General features: G+C 44.0%; 1 protein-coding gene and 1 pseudogene across 1 annotated transcript; one reads left to right on the forward strand and one right to left on the reverse strand.

The window, feature by feature from the left end:
* The first annotated feature begins 3987 nt into the window (after positions 1 to 3987).
* LOC120645201 (G-type lectin S-receptor-like serine/threonine-protein kinase At1g61360) lies at positions 3988 to 7498 on the forward strand. The gene is made up of 5 exons (XM_039921974.1): positions 3988 to 4058; positions 4266 to 4363; positions 5170 to 5427; positions 5531 to 5990; positions 6960 to 7498. The coding sequence occupies exons 1-4, from the start codon at positions 3998 to 4000 to the stop codon at positions 5564 to 5566; spliced, it is 453 nt and encodes a 150-aa protein (XP_039777908.1). The 5' UTR covers positions 3988 to 3997; the 3' UTR covers positions 5567 to 5990; positions 6960 to 7498.
* Positions 7499 to 20787: 13289 nt separating this feature from the next.
* Positions 20788 to 21762, reverse strand: LOC120645957 (annotated as a pseudogene).
* Positions 21763 to 21780: the final 18 nt, after the last annotated feature.

A 21780-nucleotide genomic window follows, 5' to 3' on the forward strand; every position in this document is an offset into this window, starting at 1 on the left:
GTTGTGCCACTGTAACCTGAAATGATGTAAATTATACTTGGTTTCAAAACTTGTAAGCAATTTTCTACCAGGTTAACTTACAAAATTAACTTTGCAATGCCTAGACATGCAGATCATGTCACTTATGCCAATTCAGCTAGCATTCTGACAAAATAAAGGTTATAAGCCAATCAAATCATTGCGTAATCAGGGCCAATTTTGTTACTCCATTGAGCTGTTACATCAATGTGCTTTGAGCCATTACGGCCACAGTACTCCCATATTACCGAGCGGATCATTTATTTTGATTATCCATACAATCAATTTGATCAAGTAAATAGCGTGTCCATTCAGTTTTCCTCCAACGGCTTGCATCCATGGTGGTTGACCTGTGTGTATGGCCCTCAAGGAGATGACAATAAGATCTTGTTCTTACAGGAAATCAGGAATTTAAGGACCAGCTGTCTAGGGCCTTGGCTCGTGATTGGAGATTTTAATCTCATCACAAGCAGTGAGGATAAGAATAATGGAAATATTAACAGGGCAATGATGGGAAGGTTTCGTCGCCTGATCAATGATTTGGAACTCAGGGATTTGCCACTGCAAAGGCGCAAATACACTTGGTCCAACCAGCAGGATATACCAACTCTAGTCAAACTGGACAGAGCACTTTGTTCATCAGAATGTGAACAACTTTTTCCTAATTGTTTGTTACAAAGTACTGCCACAAATGGGTCAGATCACTGCCCACTCCTCCTAGGATTGAATGATATTCAACCAACTATGGCCAAATTTCACTTTGAGTCATTCTGGACCAAACAGGAGGGATTTCAGGATGCAGTTGAGGCTGCTTGGTCAAGTGTACCACACTCTAATTGCCCTTTTGACACACTAGCAAAGAAATTCAGGGCCACTGTGAGGGGTCTTCAGAGCTGGAGTCAGAAGCAGATTGGACACATTAATACTCAATTGGGGCTAGCTAGAGAAATCTTGCATCAATTGGAAATTGCTCAAGACCATAGAAATCTATCCGCTTTGGAAGTTTGGTTCCGAAACAAGCTCAAGGTTCATTCCCTAGCACTTTCCTCCTTGCAGCGTACCATTACACGCAGTCGTTCCCGTATCACTTGGCTTAGTGAAGGGGATGCCAACACAGCTCCCTTTCATTTTCATGCTCGGCATCGAAAGAGGAAAAACTTTATTAGTAAACTCACATCTGATGAAGGGTCGATCCTTACAAAACATGAAGAGAAGGAAAAAAACATTTTTGATTTTTACAGTAATCTGATTGGGAGTAGCGTGGATAGAGAAGTTACAATTAACTTGGAAGAACTGAACATGCCAAGCTTTGACCTGGCTGACTTGGAAGCACCTTTCACCGAGGAAGAAGTTTGGAAAACAATTAAGTTCCTGCCTGCAGACAAGGCCCCAGGTCCTGACGGGTTCACAGGGAAATTTTATCTAGTCTGTTGGCCAATCATCAAACCTGAAAATCATGGCAGCAATCTCAGCTGTTTGGAGCAGAAAATTCAACAATTTTGAAGTACTAAACTCAGCTTATATTACCCTTCTCCCAAAAAAAGACAATGCTACAAGTATCAGGGATTTCAGACCAATCAGTCTAGTACATTCCTTTGCTAAACTCCTCATGAAGCTTATGGCAAATAGGCTTGCTGGTCGGCTGGACAAAATGATCACACCAAATCAGAGCACCTTCATCAAAGGGCGCTTCATCTTGGACAATTTCATGTTGGTACAGCACACGACGAAGTTCCTGCACCAACAAAAGTAGGCACGTATTCTCCTAAAACTTGATATCACCAAAGCGTTTGACTCGGTATCTTGGCCCTTCCTTTTGGAGGTACTGCAAATATTGGGCTTTGGACAAATATGGCGTGATATCATTAGCGGTCTCCTAGCTACCTCCTCTACTCAGATACTACTCAATGGCTCCCCAGGTGACAGAATTGAGCATAGGAGAGGACTGAGGCAAGGGGACCCATTGTCCCCAATGTTATTTATTCTGGTCATGGATGTGCTCAGTTATTTGGTTAAAAAGGCTGCTGATGAAGCACTCTTGCAGCCGCTGTCCAGGAGAACTCTACAACACCGCATTTCCCTTTATGCAGATGATGTGGTCCTCTTCCTCCAGCCTTCTGTCAATGACATCAGTCTCACTCTGGACATTTTGCAACTCTTTGGTGAAGCTTCTGGCCTGAAAACAAATATGCAGAAGAGCACTGTCCTTCCTATCCACTGCATGGCTGAACATTTAACAACCTTACAAGCACACCTTCCCTACCAGATATCTGAGTTCCCTTGCACATATCTTGGAGTGCCTCTCTCACCTTACAAGCTAACCAAAACTCAGGTTCAGCCAATTATTGAAAAAATTGCTGATAGACTTCCTAGGTGGAAGGCTGATCTACTCACAAAGGCTGGTAGGTGTGTTTTGGTCCAATCTGTGCTTACTTCCATGGTCATTTATCTGCTGCTGGCCCAAGACCTTCCTGCCAAGGCATTGGAAGCAATTGATAAAATCAAAAGGGGTTTTCTTTGGAAAGGAAGAAAAGATGTCAAGAGAGGACACTGTTTAATTGCTTGGCCTAAGGTTACAAGGCCCCCTGACTTAGGTGGTCCAGGCATCTCCCATCTGTAGTTTCTAGGTTGGGCTCTAAAGTTAAGGTGGCTATGGCTCCAAAAAACTGAACCTGACAAACCTTGGGCCTTCCTCCCGGTTCAGGCTCCTTCACAAGTAAAAGCTTTTTTTTTGCTATATCCATTACCTCGGTGGTGGGAAATAGAAAGAATACCTTATTTTGGACAGATAGATGGCTGCTTGGGCAAAGACTGGATCGGACATTCCCTCATCTATTTGGGGGCAGTGGCAGCTAGAGCAAAGAAAAGAACAGTACATGATGCACTAGTTGAGAACAGATGGATTTCTGATATAAGGGGCGCTCTCACAATAAATGTCCTGATTGAATATCTTCACTTATGGGAAAAACTCTCAGGTTTCGAGCTGCAGGCTGAGGTGGATGACACCCATATTTGGCAGTTTTCGGCATCGGGCCATTATTCCGCAAAGACTGCTTATGAAGCTCTTTTTACTGGAGCTGTCCAATTCAAACCTGGGAAGAGAATTTGGAAAAGTTGGGCAACTGGCAAGTGCAAATTCTTCATGTGGACGGTGGCACACAAAAAGTGTTGGACAGCTGATCGCCTTGCAAGAAAATGACTTCCACACCCGGCAGTCTGTCCTCTCTGCTACCAGGCTGAGGAAACGTTGGACCACTTACTGATCTCCTACATCTTCTCCCGGCAGATGTGGTTCAATTTGCTACATGGTCTTGGATTGCAGGCACTTGCCCCGGGTTTAGATGATAAGGTGTTTGACGACTGGTGGGAAAATTTAAGCAACAAGTTGTCTGGTCAAGTCCAAAAAGAAGTTAATTCTCTAGTTATCTTGGGGGCGTGGAATTTGTGGAATCACCAAAATCGATGTGTCTTTGATGGGGCTGTTCCTAACTTAAACAGTCTATTGTCGGCAACTAGGGAAGATCTGCATCAGTGGTCTATTGCTGGGGCTAGAGGAGTTTCCTTCCTCCTCGCCCTGGCTTCTACGACCTCCTAATCTTGGGGGTCCGGTCTAGCTTTGGTCCCGTTGTGGTTTTTAGTAGAGTAGAAAGAGTTTTCTGTACTTAGGGAGTGTTACAGTCCCTCCATTTCTGTAACCCTTTTGGGGGGATTCCTCCTTTCTTCTTCTTAATATAATGAAGCATAGTTCTCCTGCGCTTTCGAGAAAAAAAAAAGTAATTGAGCGATGCACTCTTCATCCGCTTTTCAGAGCTTTTCCAAATGTGTCTCTTTTAGCATCTAATTTGATTAACTGTTGGATATCAAATATAATAAATTAGCATGGTAACTTGCAAGCTTTGAAATATGCACTTCATTTGAATTTCACTCATTGAAAAATCATATAATAATGTTGCTGAATGGAAGTGGCAGATGTGGATTGATGAATCAGAGTAAAGACAATGCACCTGTCAGAAGTGTGTTGCAGTCCGCTCCCTTCCCATGTAAGATGTCATCTTATGTCACTCGCTTCATCATAATTCCTGTCCATACATTTACTTGTTATAGGCAGACAGGCTATCTACTTTCACCTCAATATCGAATGTCTACCATCTACCAGTTTGGTCCCTCAAAGTCATCAGTATTACTATAATCTATTCAAGTGATAGTGCTCTTACAATTTCAAATTCGCATTATTTATTGTCTGACAGGCTTAACAAAGTTCAGTTTGTCAGAGTTGGAGACTGCTACAAATGGATTTTCGGATGAAAACCTCATTGGACGAGGTGGTTCTGTTAGTGTCTATAAGGTACTCCACCTTCTTGGCTTGCTATTTTTGGATCCATTTTGTGCCTTCTACATGACAGTAGTCATCAATGGCATGATTTTGAACAAAGCACATGTCATGTAACTAAGACATGGAGAAGCTTCCAAATGGAATAAAAAACCCTTCCAAATTGAGACACAAATTGTTAGAAGCCATGCTAAAAAAAACTTGTAGTAAACCAACAAGGTATATCTCAAAATATTGATCTTTTGAGCCGGTACGTGTTTCAGGATATACTACTGTAAATCTTAGGGTGAATCAGTATTTAAGAGTTCACATGATTTAGTGCTTAATCCTTGTTGAAGAATTTAGGCGTGTTTATGGATTAGTGTAACTCAAAAGATCACAAATAAAAGATTTGATCAAAATGACTGGAGATGACCTATCTAAAACAGATGATTCATGCCCTAGCCGTCATTTTGGTGCAAACACTTTCCTAAACTATCATACTAAGGCTTGTGCATTGATGGTTCATATTGCAACATGTAGTTACATATTGTCCAGCCAAGTAGAAGTGAGCGATGTTCCCCTAATATATATAATGCCAGTGTTCTGTATACACACCAATGTCCCGCTGAGAAGAAAATGGGGACTATCATATTTTTTTCCGCAGTTTTAGGGAAAATCCGAGACAAGTTTCAATGTAAAAGAGAAATTTTAACAGTTTGGCCTGCTGCAGCTGTAAACAAACATAGCACATCAGCACTGATACATCCCAAGTTCTTAATTTTGAAGTTTTATCTTTGTTAAACATTCACATCATTTAATTTCATTGTTGCATTTTTCAGGGTGTGCTAAAAGATGGTTTAGTGGTCGCCATCAAGAGATGGCGAAGCTCAATTATATTTTCACGGGATCACCTGTATGATGAACTTAATCTTGTTTCAAAGCTTCAGCACAAAAATATAGTTAAACTTCTAGATATGGGTACCCAGTCATACAAACGGTGGCGTGGGCAGAGGACAGAAAAGATCAAGTTGAAGGGAGGCTATAGTTTTCGATCGAAGAGCACATGCCGAATGGAAACTTGGAGGAAAATTTGGAAGGCATGTTTTCCTTTTTTTTCTGAAAAATAACAACAATTGAACCAACTTTCTTTTAGCTTTCTTTTTTATATTAATTTTTGGTCTAATGTTCTTTATTTCTCAGGGTTCAGTCTTGATTGGTTTAACCGCTTCCGCATAATCCAGGGGATAGCACATGGCCTAAATTATCTTCATGCACGACACATTGTCCATTCGGACTTGAAACCAAGCAACATCCTCTTGGATTCTCATATAAACCCAAAGATTAGTGATTTCGGAATAGCTAGAATGTTGGATTATGGTGATATGACCACTCGTGATGTCAACTGCTTAGCTGGCACGATGTAAAGGCACTCTCCCCTGAATATATCCAATAGCCTCTCTTTACTTTTTCCCAGATTAATTTTCTTCTGATAGTTTCCATTTGTTTCTAACTATTCAGGGGATATATGCCTCCAGAATATATTATGGAAGGCATTTTGTCAACAAAGTATGATGTGTACAGTTTTGGTGTCATCCTTCTAGAGATCATTAGCAGTATGTGCAGCTTTGAACCAGCTCGTCGGCAAGCTTCAGTTGAATGGGTAAGCTCAACATTTAAATGACAACCTGCATATACCACAGCATTATTCTGTTATCATTCCTGAAAATTTCAACAGAAGAAAATTTATTACAATCTGCGATTCTGCATCTTAGTGCCAGTCAGTGCCAGTCTTAGCTGGCGTTTTATCCTACCTGCCATACCATATGGTTTATTTCGAGGGCCTGCTAAGCTGTTCGAGAAATTGCCTTTTGGGAAAGAATATCTGCAGAGGTCTTGTCTCTGCCAAGCTTCTTGGTAACAGGACTCAAGTTTTCATGTTTGGCATTATCAGATCCCCATGCTATTTAAACCTGTCACTGCCGGTTCATATTACAAACCGGCGGTGGTGTCCATTATTACCACTGGGTTGGTTCAACCGGCGGTGAAACCCTGTTTGCAAAGACCAATTCTGTAGTAGTGTATGTTCCCTTTTTTCACAAATGGTTCCATCAAACCACATCACAGACCACTGCAAGTCCATTGTTCTTCCTGTCGACACTACAGCAGGCCTCCTTCGGATCTGTGGAACTGGTGGATAGATGACGTGCCCACAGAAGGAATGGATATTCAATAAATGTCTTAGTAATGGTCGAAAATCAAATTGTTCAAATGAAATAATCATCAGGTGACCTCAAGGGGGATGCAAAGCCAAGAAAATGTTATATACAATTAGAATTGATGACAAAAATAGAAGCTATACTGAGAAGAGGTTGCCAATGGCTAGCGATGGCAAAACGATCACCAGGTGAACCTTGAGCACGATTCAGTGTTGATTAGCTAATCACCACAATTCAGTGTTGATCAGCTAATCACGGTTGGGACCGAAAATCAGAACTTCAAAGTACATAATCGATACTTGTGAAATGGACGTGTTCAAAAGTTGATATAACACAATTGAAATACAGTCCTGTATTGTGTCGTTTACTATACAACTAATAAGCTTATGTTCAATGATGCTTTTGGTTATCAGGCTTGGGAGGTGCAGCGAGTTGGATCAATAAAGGACATAAATTTTCTGCCCTTTGTGTGACGCGTCTGAGCACGAGCAGATGAAAAGATGCATGGAGGTAGGACTCTTGTGCACCCAATTTAATCCGGCGGACCGCCCCACCATGGTGGATGTTCTTGAGATGCTAAATGGGAAGCAAGAGGTACCGACCCCAAGGAAGCCACGATACACCAAAAGAAGGCCCCTCCAAGGTGTGATGAATTTTGCGCTAAGCGTACCAAAAGATGTGAATCTGTAAAGTTGGAGGAGGGCATACGGAACATGTATAGATTACCTCTGCGAGTCATCTCTGGACCATTTCATTTTGTCTCCCGTCATGTGCTTATGAACGTTCAGTTCGTGTTATATATGCACTGTGCTTGTAAAGCTGTAAGCATTATCATTGTTCTCAGAGACCCCTTTTGTATTGTGGCTTCACGAGCACCAAGTGTTCACAAGCAACGGCCTTTTTTTTTTTACGATTTGCGCACAAGGAACACCGAGTGTTCACTGGTGATCTCTCTCCACTGTTATTTGATTCCATGGGCCCTATGTCAGTCCATAAGAATAGTGCTCTATTCTTGCTAATGCTGTTGATCGGCTTGTTCACCATGGATGCTTTTTTCTCCTGGTCGATCTTCTATTCTTCTCCGTACCGACCCAACTGCAAGCTAAGTTACAACCGGAGCGACTAGTACTGTCCCACAGATCCCATGTTCGTGGGAGATGTGAGCATCAAGCATTCCCGTCAGAGATTGTCCATGTTGTGGACGACCAGCTCCTGCAAGATGCTTCCTCTGCTGCCTGTGACCCTGAAGCAAGCACCTAGTTGCTACAATATTTCAGGTTGGTCTGATCTGCTCAAGTGAATCTCCTGACCAAATTATGCCAATGAGCGACGTGGTGGTGACACTGGGGAAGATTGTAAAGGAAAACATCAAATCTTTTCACTTGTCCAATATTTCGTTTTTCGTCATTAGTTATCTGTATTCGTATATGCGATTTCTGAACACAAACCGCCACGTGTAAAATAAGTTTCTGTATATATATCAATTATCAAATGGAGTTCAGTGTTCGATTCGTGTTTTCTGCCTTCCCTGTGGAGCGTGGAAACCCCGGTATGAAGAACGAGTAATGTCGGCGATGAAGGCAGCGACGGCCGTTGTTGCCGTGAAGGCTCCGGCCTCCGTGCCTGCTCGCTGCGAGGCTCAGCGACGGCCGTTGTTGCCGTGAAGGCTCCGGCCTCCGTGCATGCTCGCGGCGAGGCTCGCTGCCGACCAAGCCGCCAACCCCGGCTAGCCGGGCAAGTCAAGCGCATGGCTGCACGATCGCTTGGCTCGCCGGGGATGTTGATGAATCGAACACCCTTACCACAGAATAATGGAGTGAATTGTTTGCTCCGGGCTTGAGTCGGGTCGGAGCTTCCCGATTATGACCGGAGCGCGGCGGTGGTCGCCGACGGCTGACAGATCGGAGCGGGAAGAGTGACTATCCATACCGAGGCAGGGCCGATTTGAAAATATTCGGATTGCGATTAATAATTACGATCCGATCTAAGGGGTATTTGTAAAATATAAGATCTATTTGCAAATACTCCGATCCTGATTAACGATCCGAATTAAAAATATAAAATATAAGGGCATATTTGCAAATAACTTGGGGTGTCTTCCACAAAACACTGGGGGGGCGGCTGACACGCATCTGGCGCCGCCGCCGGCCACCGGTGACCTTGCCACTGTGCGTGGCATGCTCAGATTCAGTATTGTTGTAATTAATAATTACGATCCGATCTAAGAGGTATTTATAAAATGTAGGATCTATTTATAAATACTATCGTCATGATTAATAATCACGATCCGAATTAAAAATATAAAATATAAGGACATATTTGCAGATAACTAGGATGTCTTCCAGAAAATACTTGGGGGAGGGCGGCGGACACACGCATCTGGCGACGCCGCGTTGCCGCCGCCGGCCACCGGCGACCTTGCCATTGTGCGTCCCCGCTCCCTTCAATGGATATCGATGATAAATATGTGATCATCTCAAGTTGACTCTGCTATGCAGTGTTGGAGGGGAAGGATATTCATCGCGTGCGCGAGCTGCCAGCAACGCGTCGCAGAGGCGGGTGCAGCAGCTCACGTGTCTTGATTCCCGTGTATTTCAAACTAAAAAAATGTTCTATCTTATGAATGGGTTATTAAAATTATATTTCGATTGCACCGCTGTGTTTCTTACAATGAGATCTTCAAAACTAGACCACACTTGATTATATTTAGGTGATATTTTCTCTAAAACATTTTTATTTGTTCCAAAAAAATTCTATTTTATTTCGGAATATTTTATTTGGTTCCGGAACAATTTTTATTTTTAGAATATTTTTATCTTGTTTCGGAACATTTAGTTTTGTTCTGAAACAATTTGTATTTCTGGAATATTTTTAACTCTAACGGATTTGTGCGATGGTACGAGGCCTAGTCGCACGTGCTATGAATAGACGCCCCCCGTGTTGGATGTCTGCGAGATTTTTGTCAGTCACATGTGCTATGAATTGACGCCCCCTGTTGGATGTCTGCGAGATTTTTGTCTGCATTTAGCAGAGGATCTGCGCGCGGCATGCCCAGACTCGGTATTGTCGTTGTTGGGTTAGGATTGAGTCCGGTACAAATTAAACTCAGGAGGCGTGAATTTTGCCTGCTGCTTCTATTTTTCAATAATAATAATAATAAACAGAAATCATGCCTGCTTCTTGATTCTACCACGTTAGTTAGATATATAAAACTTACTGCAGGTGTATTGTCCTTGCCTCAGGTTGTCATGGTTTTCGTCTTTTCATCTGTGCTATGTATATGCTGCACTATCTGTTTGTTCTGTATATTTCAGTTTAATAATCAGTTCATGTGCTTGCTGTTAGTATTGATCTCCACCATTTGGGCCCAACGGACCAAATGGACCCTGACTCGCGCCCTGATCGGGGGCGCTCAGCCCATGGAAGGCTGGTGGGCCCCCGTCGCGCAGCCCCATAAAAGGAGGTGAGGACCAGCGGCACAAGACATGAGGTTCGCCGCCGCCACTGTTCCCCGCCTCAAAACCCTAACCCGATCAGAGAGGGGGGGCTGCAGCGGCGGGAAGCGCCACCACGTCATCACCGGAGCGCCGTCACCATCGCGACGTCACTCCACTGCACCACGCTGACACCGCCACCACGTCGTCTCTGCACTGCACGTCGCTGCCCTAGCGCAGAACTTCATCGACGAACCTGTGGTGACTCTAGATAAAGGAAAGTCCACATTCGACCTACACTCTAGTCGATCCAATAGTATTAACAATGGCATCAAGAGCCGATCTAGAGAGCAGATCGAGTTTGGGGAAGGATTGTACTCGAATCGAAAGAAACAGAGGGCAAAATTTGGATTTGGGGGCAAGGGCACTGTCGCCCAGTCCGCTTGATGGAGGCGTGCTCAGCCGAGGGCGAGCACGCGCGCCGGCGAGGGGACCGGCGGCGGCGCCACCATCTCTCCCTGGACGCCATGGGCGGCCCTCGGTTCTTGCTCCGTGCGAGGCTAGGGAAGAAGGGGAGGGGAAAGAAAGCAAAAGGAGAAAGTGCCGGGGCAGCCGGATTGGATCCGGCGGCGGCTTCCCTCGCCGGCGCCGACGGCAAGAGTGGCAGATCGCCACGGGCAGCCGCCACCGTGCGGCTCAGGCAGAAGAAAAAGAAAAGAAAGGCCTCGGGGTCGCGCGACTGTGGTCCGCGTCGCCGGCCATAAAGCCGGTGGTCGGACCCAGCGGCGCGCTGGCGGGAGAGAGCCGGCGGCGGTGCCGCCACCAAGGGCCAGCCGCCGCTCGGTGGTTACAGAGAGAGAAGGAAATAATGATCTAGGGTTTTGGGAGGAGCCGGTCGGAGTAGGCGATTTTGATCCAGCGACAAACGTGGAGGACCATCCGATTAGATTCAACGGTCCGGATCGGCCGGCCGCGGCTCGGGCTGGATTCAGCCCAAAGGGGACCGCAGCGCAGGCCGAATTCCCGGCCCAGGCCCACGCTGCAGCCTGGGTCGCAGGGAGCGCTACGCGCGGAGTGGGCCACGGGCCGCATTCGCGGCTGGGCCGACGACAGTTTTTTTTCAGAAGCATTTTCAATGGAATTTTGAATGGATTCGTTTATAGTTTGATCCCTATTCAATTTTGCACCAACGTGTTTATTGTTTAGAGAAAAAAGTTCACAGTATTGCTTCTGAAAATAAAAAAAATTAGATGTATTCGCTGCAAAGTTTTAAAGGTGTTGCTCTTAATTTTAAGAGCTTGATTAAAGAATTTGCTTTGAGTAAATTTTGTACAGTTTTATCTCTATTCAATTTTGAACCAACGAGATAAATTGTTTAGAGAGAAAATGAGTATAGAGTACTGTTTCTCAAAAGAAAGAAAAGTTTTCCGCTGCCATAAAGAAAGGAAAAGATTTCCGGTGTTATACTGTTGCTATTTTTCAATTAAGTCAGAACCAACGAGAAGATTTAATTGGAAGAATAGTCTTAAAGTCTTAAATAAGCCTCCTTGTGGGTAAAAGATAGAAAAGCTTCCGCTGTTTAAACTAAAAGTTGAGTTTTGGCATTATTCTGCCATTTGAAGTCTCAAAGTTGAATATTACTGGAATCACAAAGATATTTCTCATGGAAGAGAAATTTAAAGTTAATTATGGTATTGTTATTTTCTGACCAACGTTGATGATAACATTATCATAATTTTTTCATGAATCATACCTTGAAGTTTAAGGTCTCTGGTAAATGTTGCATCAAAGTGATCATTTCAGAGAATAGCTAAAGAACTGCTCTCAAACTAGAGAAATGTATTTTCTAGTTTGCGCTGCAATAAAGTTGATTATCCTCTAATTAAATTCGAACCAACGGGAGAATTTAATTTTGAGGAGCAGATATATGGTTTTAAAGTTTATTGAGTTTTTCATACATTAATTCCATTTCTGCCCAACGGTGATACAGAATTAATGTAAAAGATTATTCTATTTCTGCCCAACGGTGATATAGAATAGAACTTAAAGTATTGATTATTGACTTTTCAGACAAAGAGTTCTATGTTGTCCTTGAAGGACTAAAGACATTGAACTGGGTACTTGTGACTCAGAAAGAAAGAAGATCATTACATAAGAGAATATATTCTCTGTAAAGAATGGCTTGACAGGAAAAGTACTCAGGATATTTATCCAAGAAGAGTAGATAAAGCAATAAGAGTTCGTTTTGAGAAATGTCTCTTATGTACTCTCTATCAAGTAGAATTTATTATGAGTTCATTCAAAGTTGTGATAAGTCATACATGTTTAATTTGATCAACATCGGATTAAGTATGTGTGTCATGGAATATTCAGATTTATTTCTGAATTTGATTTGAACTGATCCTGACATTTTTGTTTGGATAAGTATGAAATAACCCGCATGACGGGATAAAGTTGGCATAGTGCTAATCCTGCATGTCGAGAGAAAGTTGTGATAACTCATGTACTGGTTTATCCCACACTGGGAGAAAAGTTTGGAGTAGCTTTGCTATTCTAGAATTGAACGGGCACTTCTATTGTGTCACAGAGATTAAGCACTCATTGAGTTCAATGAAGAATGGAAAGTTACATATGAACCTCAAGATAAGAAAGTTTTGCGAGCGTGACTTGCTAAAGTACTAGTAATAGACTCTGTTGAGTTCGTGAAGTGAAATGAGGAAAAATTACTGTCATATCGAATAAAGGACTCTAATGAGTTATCAAAATAAAGTGAACAAAAGGTACTCTCATACGAATTAAGAAAATACTTTGTTCTGCATGACATAATCATGTGGATGAAGTAATAAAAGTTTCTCATTCACAAAGTTGTGAATAGTTTTCGAAATTGTGGCAGAAAAGTTCAAGCCACATTTCGAGGGGGAGAAATATGAGACAGTTAAGAAAGGTACTCCCCTGTAATGTGCATTGAAAGCAAAAGATGATCTATTAAAGAATGAATGTGACCGTCAGGGGGAGTACAACAGTCACTATAGTGATACCCCTATGTAAAGAAATGTCTAAATTCCGGCATTCATGCTGGATGACTCTCCAAGATAGTAAGATGGTGCTTACAGAGCACATATAAAGTTTTTAATAGATATAAAGTTTTAACAGATTGAACCCAAACAAGAGATTTACTGATATGCCATCTTTACAGAAGATGGAATAATCTGGGGGAGCATGGTATGTAGAGACCTAAGCCTTGAAGAGAAGTAGAAATGCGTGTCCACTTCGATGATTCAGGAGAAATAAGTTACAGAAGATGAATAATGTAAAGAAGGGTCTTGTTATGCAAGAGCCTATAGAGTCTATTGCTTTTGGCAAAGAGCAACAACAGCCCCATATAGAAAACAATGTACCAAGAAAAGAAATGGAGGTTGATTCCACCTCATTTGAAGAAGTCACGAGAATTCTATGGGCTAAGTCCGTGGAAAAGGAAAATAATTCCTAAAAGAGTCACCACAGTAGGTTGTAATGGACCTACAAAGAGAAATGTGACTCCAGAGGGAATAAGTTGATGAGAACTTTTCCAGTCTCATGCAAAGGATTCTAAGAATCATAATGACATTAGTCGTGCATTATGTTTTGGAATTATATCAGATAGCTGAAATGTTTACATGACACTACCTAACGTTTTGTCATGAAAAGAAAAGAATATATACAGGATACCACAAAAGGAAATCCATTTATGGATTGAAATAAGCCTTGAGACGGTGGTATCTAAAGTTCATTGAAATGGTGAGAAAGTTTGGGTTTTTAAAGGAATTAAGGAGGACAATAGTTTTTTAAGTGAAGTTAAAGAATGGGGAATTTGATTTCAACAACTTAAATGAAGATAACACCCTACTTATTAGTGGTGGTGTTAATCTGACATTATAGATAAAGAATTCTTGTCTTCAAGTTTTTGATCTCGGTGGTTGGTTTTCGTTCTAAGAATTGAGACTCATTGACATTATCACAAAGGCATACTCAGAAAAGATTCTAAAGAAATGAAGTATGCAAAGGAGTTAACCTACGCCTGTTCCTATCGTCAAGGGTAATGATTTTGGGAACCTTAATGTTCCAGGAATCCATATGCTTCAGCTGTTGGAAGTTTCATAGGCGCGCAAGTAAAGAATTTACCCTGACATAGTTTTGTGTATCCGGGTTCTTTTGGCAAAAGTTCAATCCAGATATAGATCACTGGAATGAAATTGAGAATGTCGGCCTCATGCTAAGTTGGAAAGAACAAGTACTCTCAAAAGGTTGTGAGTACAAAAGTAGAACTTGTGAAATGTGTAGCGAAATCCACAATTGTCGCTAACTTTCACATTTGGAGGTTTTGTGTGGAAAAGCTCCAAAACAAAGCAATTATGATCAATGTGATGCAAAGATATAGTATAGCATGATACGAGGCCGAGGGACAGGCAAAATGCTTAAGTGAACCTGTACCCGGAGTTGATAATGGTTGACAACAGCAATAACCATTAAAGTAGTTTGCTCCTATGACAACGAGTCAAGTGTGGTGCCAAACACATTGACACAAAGTTATACATTGTAAAGGAGAAAGTCCGGAATAATGATGAAATGCATTGTGAGTATAAGTGACAGAAAGTGTCTGCAGATCCGCTTGCTAAAGGCTTGCCGCCCAGTGTGTACAGAGAACACACAGTCGACATGGGTTCATGGTATAGCCTATGTTTTCCGGACGATAAAGGGCCCAAAGTTAAAGTACCTATTTCAGAACCGAGAGGTGTGTTGTAGCTGTTAAGTCTATCGGTTATTGACCGTGACGATGAGGCATGCTCATATGCACTAATCCGTGATGGAGTAGGTAAACAAAGAATAAAGAATGTTGAAAGTAAAGATTGAGATAAGTTAAAAGACAAGATGAGATCAAGGGGGAGAATGTTAGTATTGATCTCCACCATTTGGGCCCAACGGACCAAATGGACCCTGACTCGCGCCCTGATCGGGGGCGCTCAGCCCATGGAAGGCTGGTGGGCCCCCGTCGCGCAGCCCCATAAAAGGAGGTGAGGACCAGCGGCACAAGACATGAGGTTCGCCGCCGCCACTGTTCCCCGCCTCAAAACCCTAACCCGATCAGAGAGGGGGGCTGCAGCGGCGGGAAGCGCCACCACGTCGTCACCGGAGCGCCGTCACCATCGCGACGTCACTCCACTGCACCACGCTGACACCGCCACCACATCGTCTCTGCACTGCGCGTCGCTGCCCTACCGCAGAACTTCATCGACGAACCTGTGGTGGCTCTAGATAAAGGAAAGTCCACATTCGACCTACACTCTAGTCGATCCAATAGTATTAACACTTGCAGCTTGCACTTTACAGCACAGTTTATATCTCCAGTCTTGTGTGAAGGGAAGAGAACTGAATCGTGATACTCCTCCAGGACACTCCAGAACATGAGAGAGAAAGAAACCCAGGAGATCGCTTTCCAGATGCCTTATGCGAGTCCACGTCGTTGGGCAAGCCCAGTTTATATCACATAATAAGGCCAAGCCCATGTCCTCGCGCACTCGCAGAAGCATTTCTCCTCCACCATTGTAGTGTCTCCGGCTGCATCGAGGGCCCCACATGGGCGCTGTTTGGGGTCACCGCACTCGCAGAAGAATTTCTCATCCACCACTAATTGTAGTGTCGCCGGCTGCATCGAGGGCCCTGCGGGGGCGCTGTTCGGGATCACCCACGTCACCCCGAGCGAAGCCTGTCGTAGGAAGGCCTGCCCCACGTGATTCGGTGTTTTGGTTTAAAATTGGCCCAACAAACCGGTCCACACGTGTGATCTAGTCAGATTTTGTTGCTGTAATAGTTTTTTATTGCTAAATGTTGTTGTTCTGCAACAATTGTTATTGTTCTAGCAATAAAAGATTGTTCTCACAATAAAAAAAATATTCTGCCTTGTGTGATGATTTGATTGCTAGTCACACATGTAACTCCTCATATTTACCCCGTGCTCCCATTTCTTCTCGGACGTGTTGCCGTCCTCCACAGCCATGAGCGCAGCCTCATCGCCGCCCTCTAGGGCGGCAGCCCGACGCGACATAGACGACGCATCTTCAACATGTCCAAGGTCCGCCTGAGCGGGCCCCGGTTGGCCGCGATGACGCGCCATCTCCTGACGACAACCGGAGCTCGGGGTGCCGCATGACGGGTATGTTCAACGGCCCGCTTCCTCCGGCGGTGATCGCGGCGCTCACGGGAGCCCTCTTCCCCCTCGATGACGAAGGCGGCATACATCCAGATGGGCAGTGCAGTTTGCTGTTGGCACATACCTCTTCATCCATGGTATGCGCATCGACTACATAGTACGTGTTCCAGGGATGTTACGCTTCAAACTCTAGTAACACAATCATGCTAGCTCGATGTGTAAGGAGCACTACCGACAAAAACTAGTGACAGGTTAAAGTGGCTCCATATATATGAAAAGTAAGGTTCTTAAAGTCACATACTCCTTGGAGGACATTGATCGCACGATGGATGGCCAACCTATAGGGCCCCATCTGAGCAACTTATATTCGCCTGTCTTTGTATTGTAGAAGTGGGGTGAATTAATGCTCGAAGGGTGCCCTCTGTTCTTTGGCAAAACTTGCGTGCCAAAGAGCACTCTTCTGAACCAAAATTGTCTAAGGGCGATGATTACTAATATATTGGTCATTTTTGTGCTAAGGGCGATAACAAATTATCGGCCATGACTTGCTTTTACTTCAAGTTGATGATGAAACAATTTACTTCGGCCTTCAAATTTTCTTCATGGCTGTTGGCTTGATCTCCACTTGTTGCTCCATCGATTCTTGCTTGCGCAAACGTTGCAACCTTCTCTTTTGAGTGTGAGATAAGCCTGAAGGACACCACCTCGGCTGTAAATAATTTGAATCTTGCTTCAAGTTCTTGTCACCCTTCTTGCTGCAATCAAGATTCTTTTTGACCAGATTATTGCTAATCGGCCTTTGTGAGGTACAACTCGGATATATAGAAGGATATTGAATATAATATGACTGCATATGCATCCATATATATGAAAAGTAAGGTTCTTAAAGTCACATATTCCTTGAGGACGTTGATCGAACTGATGGATAACCAAACCTATGTTCTAGGCTCCATCTGAGCAACTAATATGTTCGCCTGTCTTTGTACTGCAGAAGTGGGGTGAATTAATGGGCTCTTGCTGATTTGGCCCACAGAAGAAATTGAGTCGACATATGCATTATATTCGCCACATATATGCATGTCCATCGTCAAATAGTAGCGACATTAGTGGTCATCTGTCATGCTTTTGAATTCTGTGGTGTGCACGTGGCACTATATATATTGATGGATTAAAGTGGCTCTATATGAAAGAGTAAATTCCATGTATGGTTCTAAAAGAATTTCTTATTTGGTCCTGAAAAGTTCAAACTCCCTTCTTTGATCATACTTTTATCTTATATTCCTTTATTGGCCCTACCGTGAGCTCCATATATATGTGTTTCTGATTTTCTCAAGCATTCTATGTGTTTCTCCTTAATTTTTAGAGCAGTTTTTTTTTCTTTGTTTGATTTTTCTAGTATTTTCTTGATTTTTCCATGGGTAAACAATTCTCTTCCTCCCAAATCGGGTGGGGGGGGGGATCAGCAGCCCACAAGGGAGGGTAATTCCCCGCAGGGGAGCCTTTGCCCTGGGGCGTCATTTCTTGGCTGTCAAACTAGCCCTAAGTCTCCTCGGTTCTGCTGCCACCCACGCGCGCTGCCTTGCTGGGTGAGGCCATACGGAGGTGGTAATGGGCCATGGTTCTAGTGGTTTCTCCACAATCCAGCTTGATTCTTAAATTTTTTAGCTCAAAATTGTATAGAATTAGAACTCGGCCCTTAAATTATCTACATCAAATTTGAAGACCCTTTACCACTCTGCCCGCACCCCAGCCGCACGCAAGAACAACAGTGTTACCATCTCAAACTCAGCAATATTCTTAGTACTACGTTGGTGCCAAAATTAAATTTACATGAATTGTATCAGGATGTTTACCCAAAGAATCGACTATACAAGCTCCTGCCCTGCCGCGCGCATGAAAGGAGGAGTGGACGGGGTAGCCGGCTTCGAGGCCAGTCACCGACCACTCTGCCGCTGTGACAATGATGTTGGTGGCGATCGACCTGCTTGTTAACCGATTTGTATTTATGACATCATAATCCCTATGGGTTGCATAAATGGATGCACCCTGAAGTTGCGAATTGGCATCGAAATTGGACCGCTCGCGTGCCAGGGCTAGCTGGATGTAGTGTTATCATTGAGCACCGATCTCCTAGCTAGATACCTTCACAGGAATGGAATCCAAAAGGATCATCATGCCGGCCAGCCAAGTTGGACAATCCCTGGTGGTCCTGATCAATCCGTGAGAAAAATCTGCTTCGAACCTTTGGCTCATGCTGCGTGTTTTCACTAGAAACGGTTGGTTCTTAGTTGGAACAATCAAAGAATACTAATTACTAATAGTTTTCAAATATTGAAGCACACATTTTATATTTTTAATAAAGTTTTAATTTCTCCACGTACTCCCCCATTGTTGACTTCGAGCATCTGGAATATAATAGACTATCAATATTGATATATCTTTTAAGAAAATTATCAAGGAGTTTTAGGATCCTCTCTAAAGAGATCTTTGAGTAAAACATGCTAGAAAACACTCAAATATTAAGAGTGGCTCGTGTGATTGGCAGTCAAATCATCACACAAAGCCCGATAACTATTTTTTTGTTTCGGAACAAAAAAAAATTGTTTTGGAACAAATTTGACAAGATTACACATGTGGGCCGGTTTATTGGGCCAGTTTAGGTCCAAAACATGATAAGTCTGCTGGGATCACCCAGAAAAAATACTATAAATCAGGAGCCGTACATGGATTGAATCGGGCATTTGTAGCACATCCCAGATCCAACAAGAAACCGGCTACAAGCCTTTGTTCCCACGCCTTTAAAAAGCCTTTTTTTACATCTCCAATTCCACACTTCGCTGTTGGCACATACCTCTTCATCCATGGTATGCGCATCCAGCTAGTACTTGGGACAAACTACATAGTACGTGTTCAAGGGATCTTACGCTTCACACTCTAGTAACACAATCATGCTCGATGTGTAAGGAGCACTACCGACAAAAACTAGTGATAGGTTAAAGTGGCTCCATATATATGAAAAGTAAGGTTCTTAAAGTCACATATTCCTTGGAGGACATTGATCGAACTGATGAATGACCAAACCTATAGGGCTCCCTCCGAGCAAGTAATATGTTCGCCTGTCTTTGTACTGCAGAAGTGGGGAGAACTAATGCTCGAAGGGATCTTGCTGATGTGGCCCACATATTGAAGTAAATTGCGTTGACATATGCATTATATATTCGCCACACAAATGCATGTCCATTCAACGAGGTGTTATTTTAATCAAGGACAACTTATTAGCTAAGAGAAACTGATCTGGGAGTAAAAAATGTCCCTTCTGTGATCTTAATGAAACAATTCAACACCTCTTCTTTGATTGTCAACATGCTAAGACCATTTGGAGAGTTGTTCATGTAGCTACTGGGTTAACTCCACCAAAATTAATAACGCATATGCTTAGAAATTGGTTAACAGGAATAAGCAAGAAAGAAAGAAGTTAAATTTTTGTTGGGGCTGCAGCTCTTATGTGGGCGATATGGTGTACACGTAATGATTTATTTTTTGAGAAAAAATATTTACCTCATTTATGCAGGCTGTCTTCAGAGCGTACTGGCTGCGACTTTGATCCCTGTTGCAGCGTGTGGATACAAGGAAGACTATCTGTTTGGCGAGCAAGGCATTGGAGGTCGTCCCCTTGGATATCTTTGCCAAGAATGGATGGAGAAGCAATAATAGATTTTGCTTTTAATTTCTTCAAGTCGTTTGTGTACTCTTCATCCTATTTTATCAGCTTGTCTGCTAAGAATTTTGTAAAAATTTGGCTGTGTGCGGCTGCAGAGGCTGGAGATGTTAATCCTTTATCTAAAAAATGCATGTCCATCGTCAAATAGTAGCGATATTAGTGGTCATCTGTCATGCTTTTTTGAATTCTGTGGTGTGCATATGGCACTACTATATATAGTGATAGTGATGGATTAAAGTGGCTCATAGAAAAGTCGGTTCTCTCAATCGCATATTCCATCGTGAAAATCAAGCTGATGGGTGATCAAACTTATACTTGAGTGCTTTCTAACTGTTTTTCAGGTTTGGAGCTGATATTTGAAGAGCCGCAACTGACAGGTCTTCAGAAATATAATTCAATTTGTCTTCTATTTACTCCTTCCATCTCAGAAGTACTTGTATTTCGAAGTTTGTCCAAAGTCAAATATTTCTCTTTGACCATTAATTTTATAAAAAATAATATGTGATATATATCTTAAAGCATTTTTCATGATGAATCGTAAAACATAAAACTACATAAATTTCTACAAAATGATGAAAGGTGGAAATGTGTTTGACTTAGGAAAAAGCTGAAAATGGAATATATCATCCCATCACTTTTTACAAAATAAACGATGCCATATCAAAAGATTTGACAAATGAGCCCTTTTACAATGCTTGAAAACGCTTCCTAACGCCTCCCAATGCCTCGCAACACCTATGCAAAATAACTATTTTTTTTATTTTATTCGTAAGGGTAGTATGGTCACTGCGCATTCCGACCCCACGCAAAGATCCCTCCCCCTCCTCGAAATCACGAGGAAGGCCCCGCCATTGCCGCTGCCGAACTCCAGGTCGCCGCCGGAGCTGCTAGGTGAGCGCCCTCCTCCGGTCAGGTTTTTGGCCAATCGAGCACAAAAATGGATTCGTCAGATCCTAGGGATGTCCATGCTCAAGCCCGTTTGCCTTGGTTTCGGCCAGCCCGCGGGGAACGTCGGCGCCATCTCGCCGGAGCCACCGACCATCTCGTTATGAGGCTGCACGCTAATTCCGTGGTGCTAAATGGATGGATGCCCTTCTATCGTCTTGCATGTGTGGCCATGCCCATGCGAATGCACGCACGCACACCCATGGCGGACCGGAGGTCAGAGGCTGACGAAGAAGACGGCGAGCTCGGGCCCGTGGTGCCTCCATGGGGCGCAATCATGTAGAGCGACTCCGAGTCTCGTGACCCGATGAAGTGCAGAAGTGGTCGAAGCTGCCGCGCAGGTACATCACCTTGTCGTCCGCCCCCGCCGCGTCGGCCGGCGCCGAGGAGCACGCCGGCGCCCATGGACACCGCCTGCAGCGTCTCCATCACTGTGAGGTCATCGTCCGTGGCCTTGCGCCGCACCGCGTACCCGGTCTTTTTGCCGTTGCAGAACATGGTCCAGCCCGGCTCATCTAGCAGCGACGGCGTGCGGGCTCCCCCGCATCCAGGGCCGCCGCGGGTCGGTGCTCCGTATCCAGGACGATGCGCGCGCCAGCCAGGTTGCCGAGGTCGCGGAGCAGCGCGTGCATCTGGAGCGCGAGCTCGACGCCGAGGCTGGGCGGGCAGCGCGGCGTCTCCTGCGGCGCCAGCATGAAGCGGCCCCGGTGGTGACCGTAGAGCGTCGTCCCCATGAGGCGCCAGCACGGCTGCGTGGTGCCCGAGAAGGACGCGCCCTTGGGCACGAGACGGGAGCCCGCGCCGCAGGTGGCGGAGGACCGGGGCCGACGACGACGAGGACGCAGCGGCAGCGCTGGCTCAGCCGGCCGCCCGCACCGCAGCGTCAGCGTCAGGATGGGGATCGCGTGCCGCAGCTTCAGGAACAGCCGTTATTGTACTTGAATCAT

The sequence above is a fragment of the Panicum virgatum genome, chromosome 8K, assembly GCF_016808335.1.
Source record: "Panicum virgatum strain AP13 chromosome 8K, P.virgatum_v5, whole genome shotgun sequence".
NCBI lineage: Eukaryota > Viridiplantae > Streptophyta > Magnoliopsida > Poales > Poaceae > Panicum > Panicum virgatum.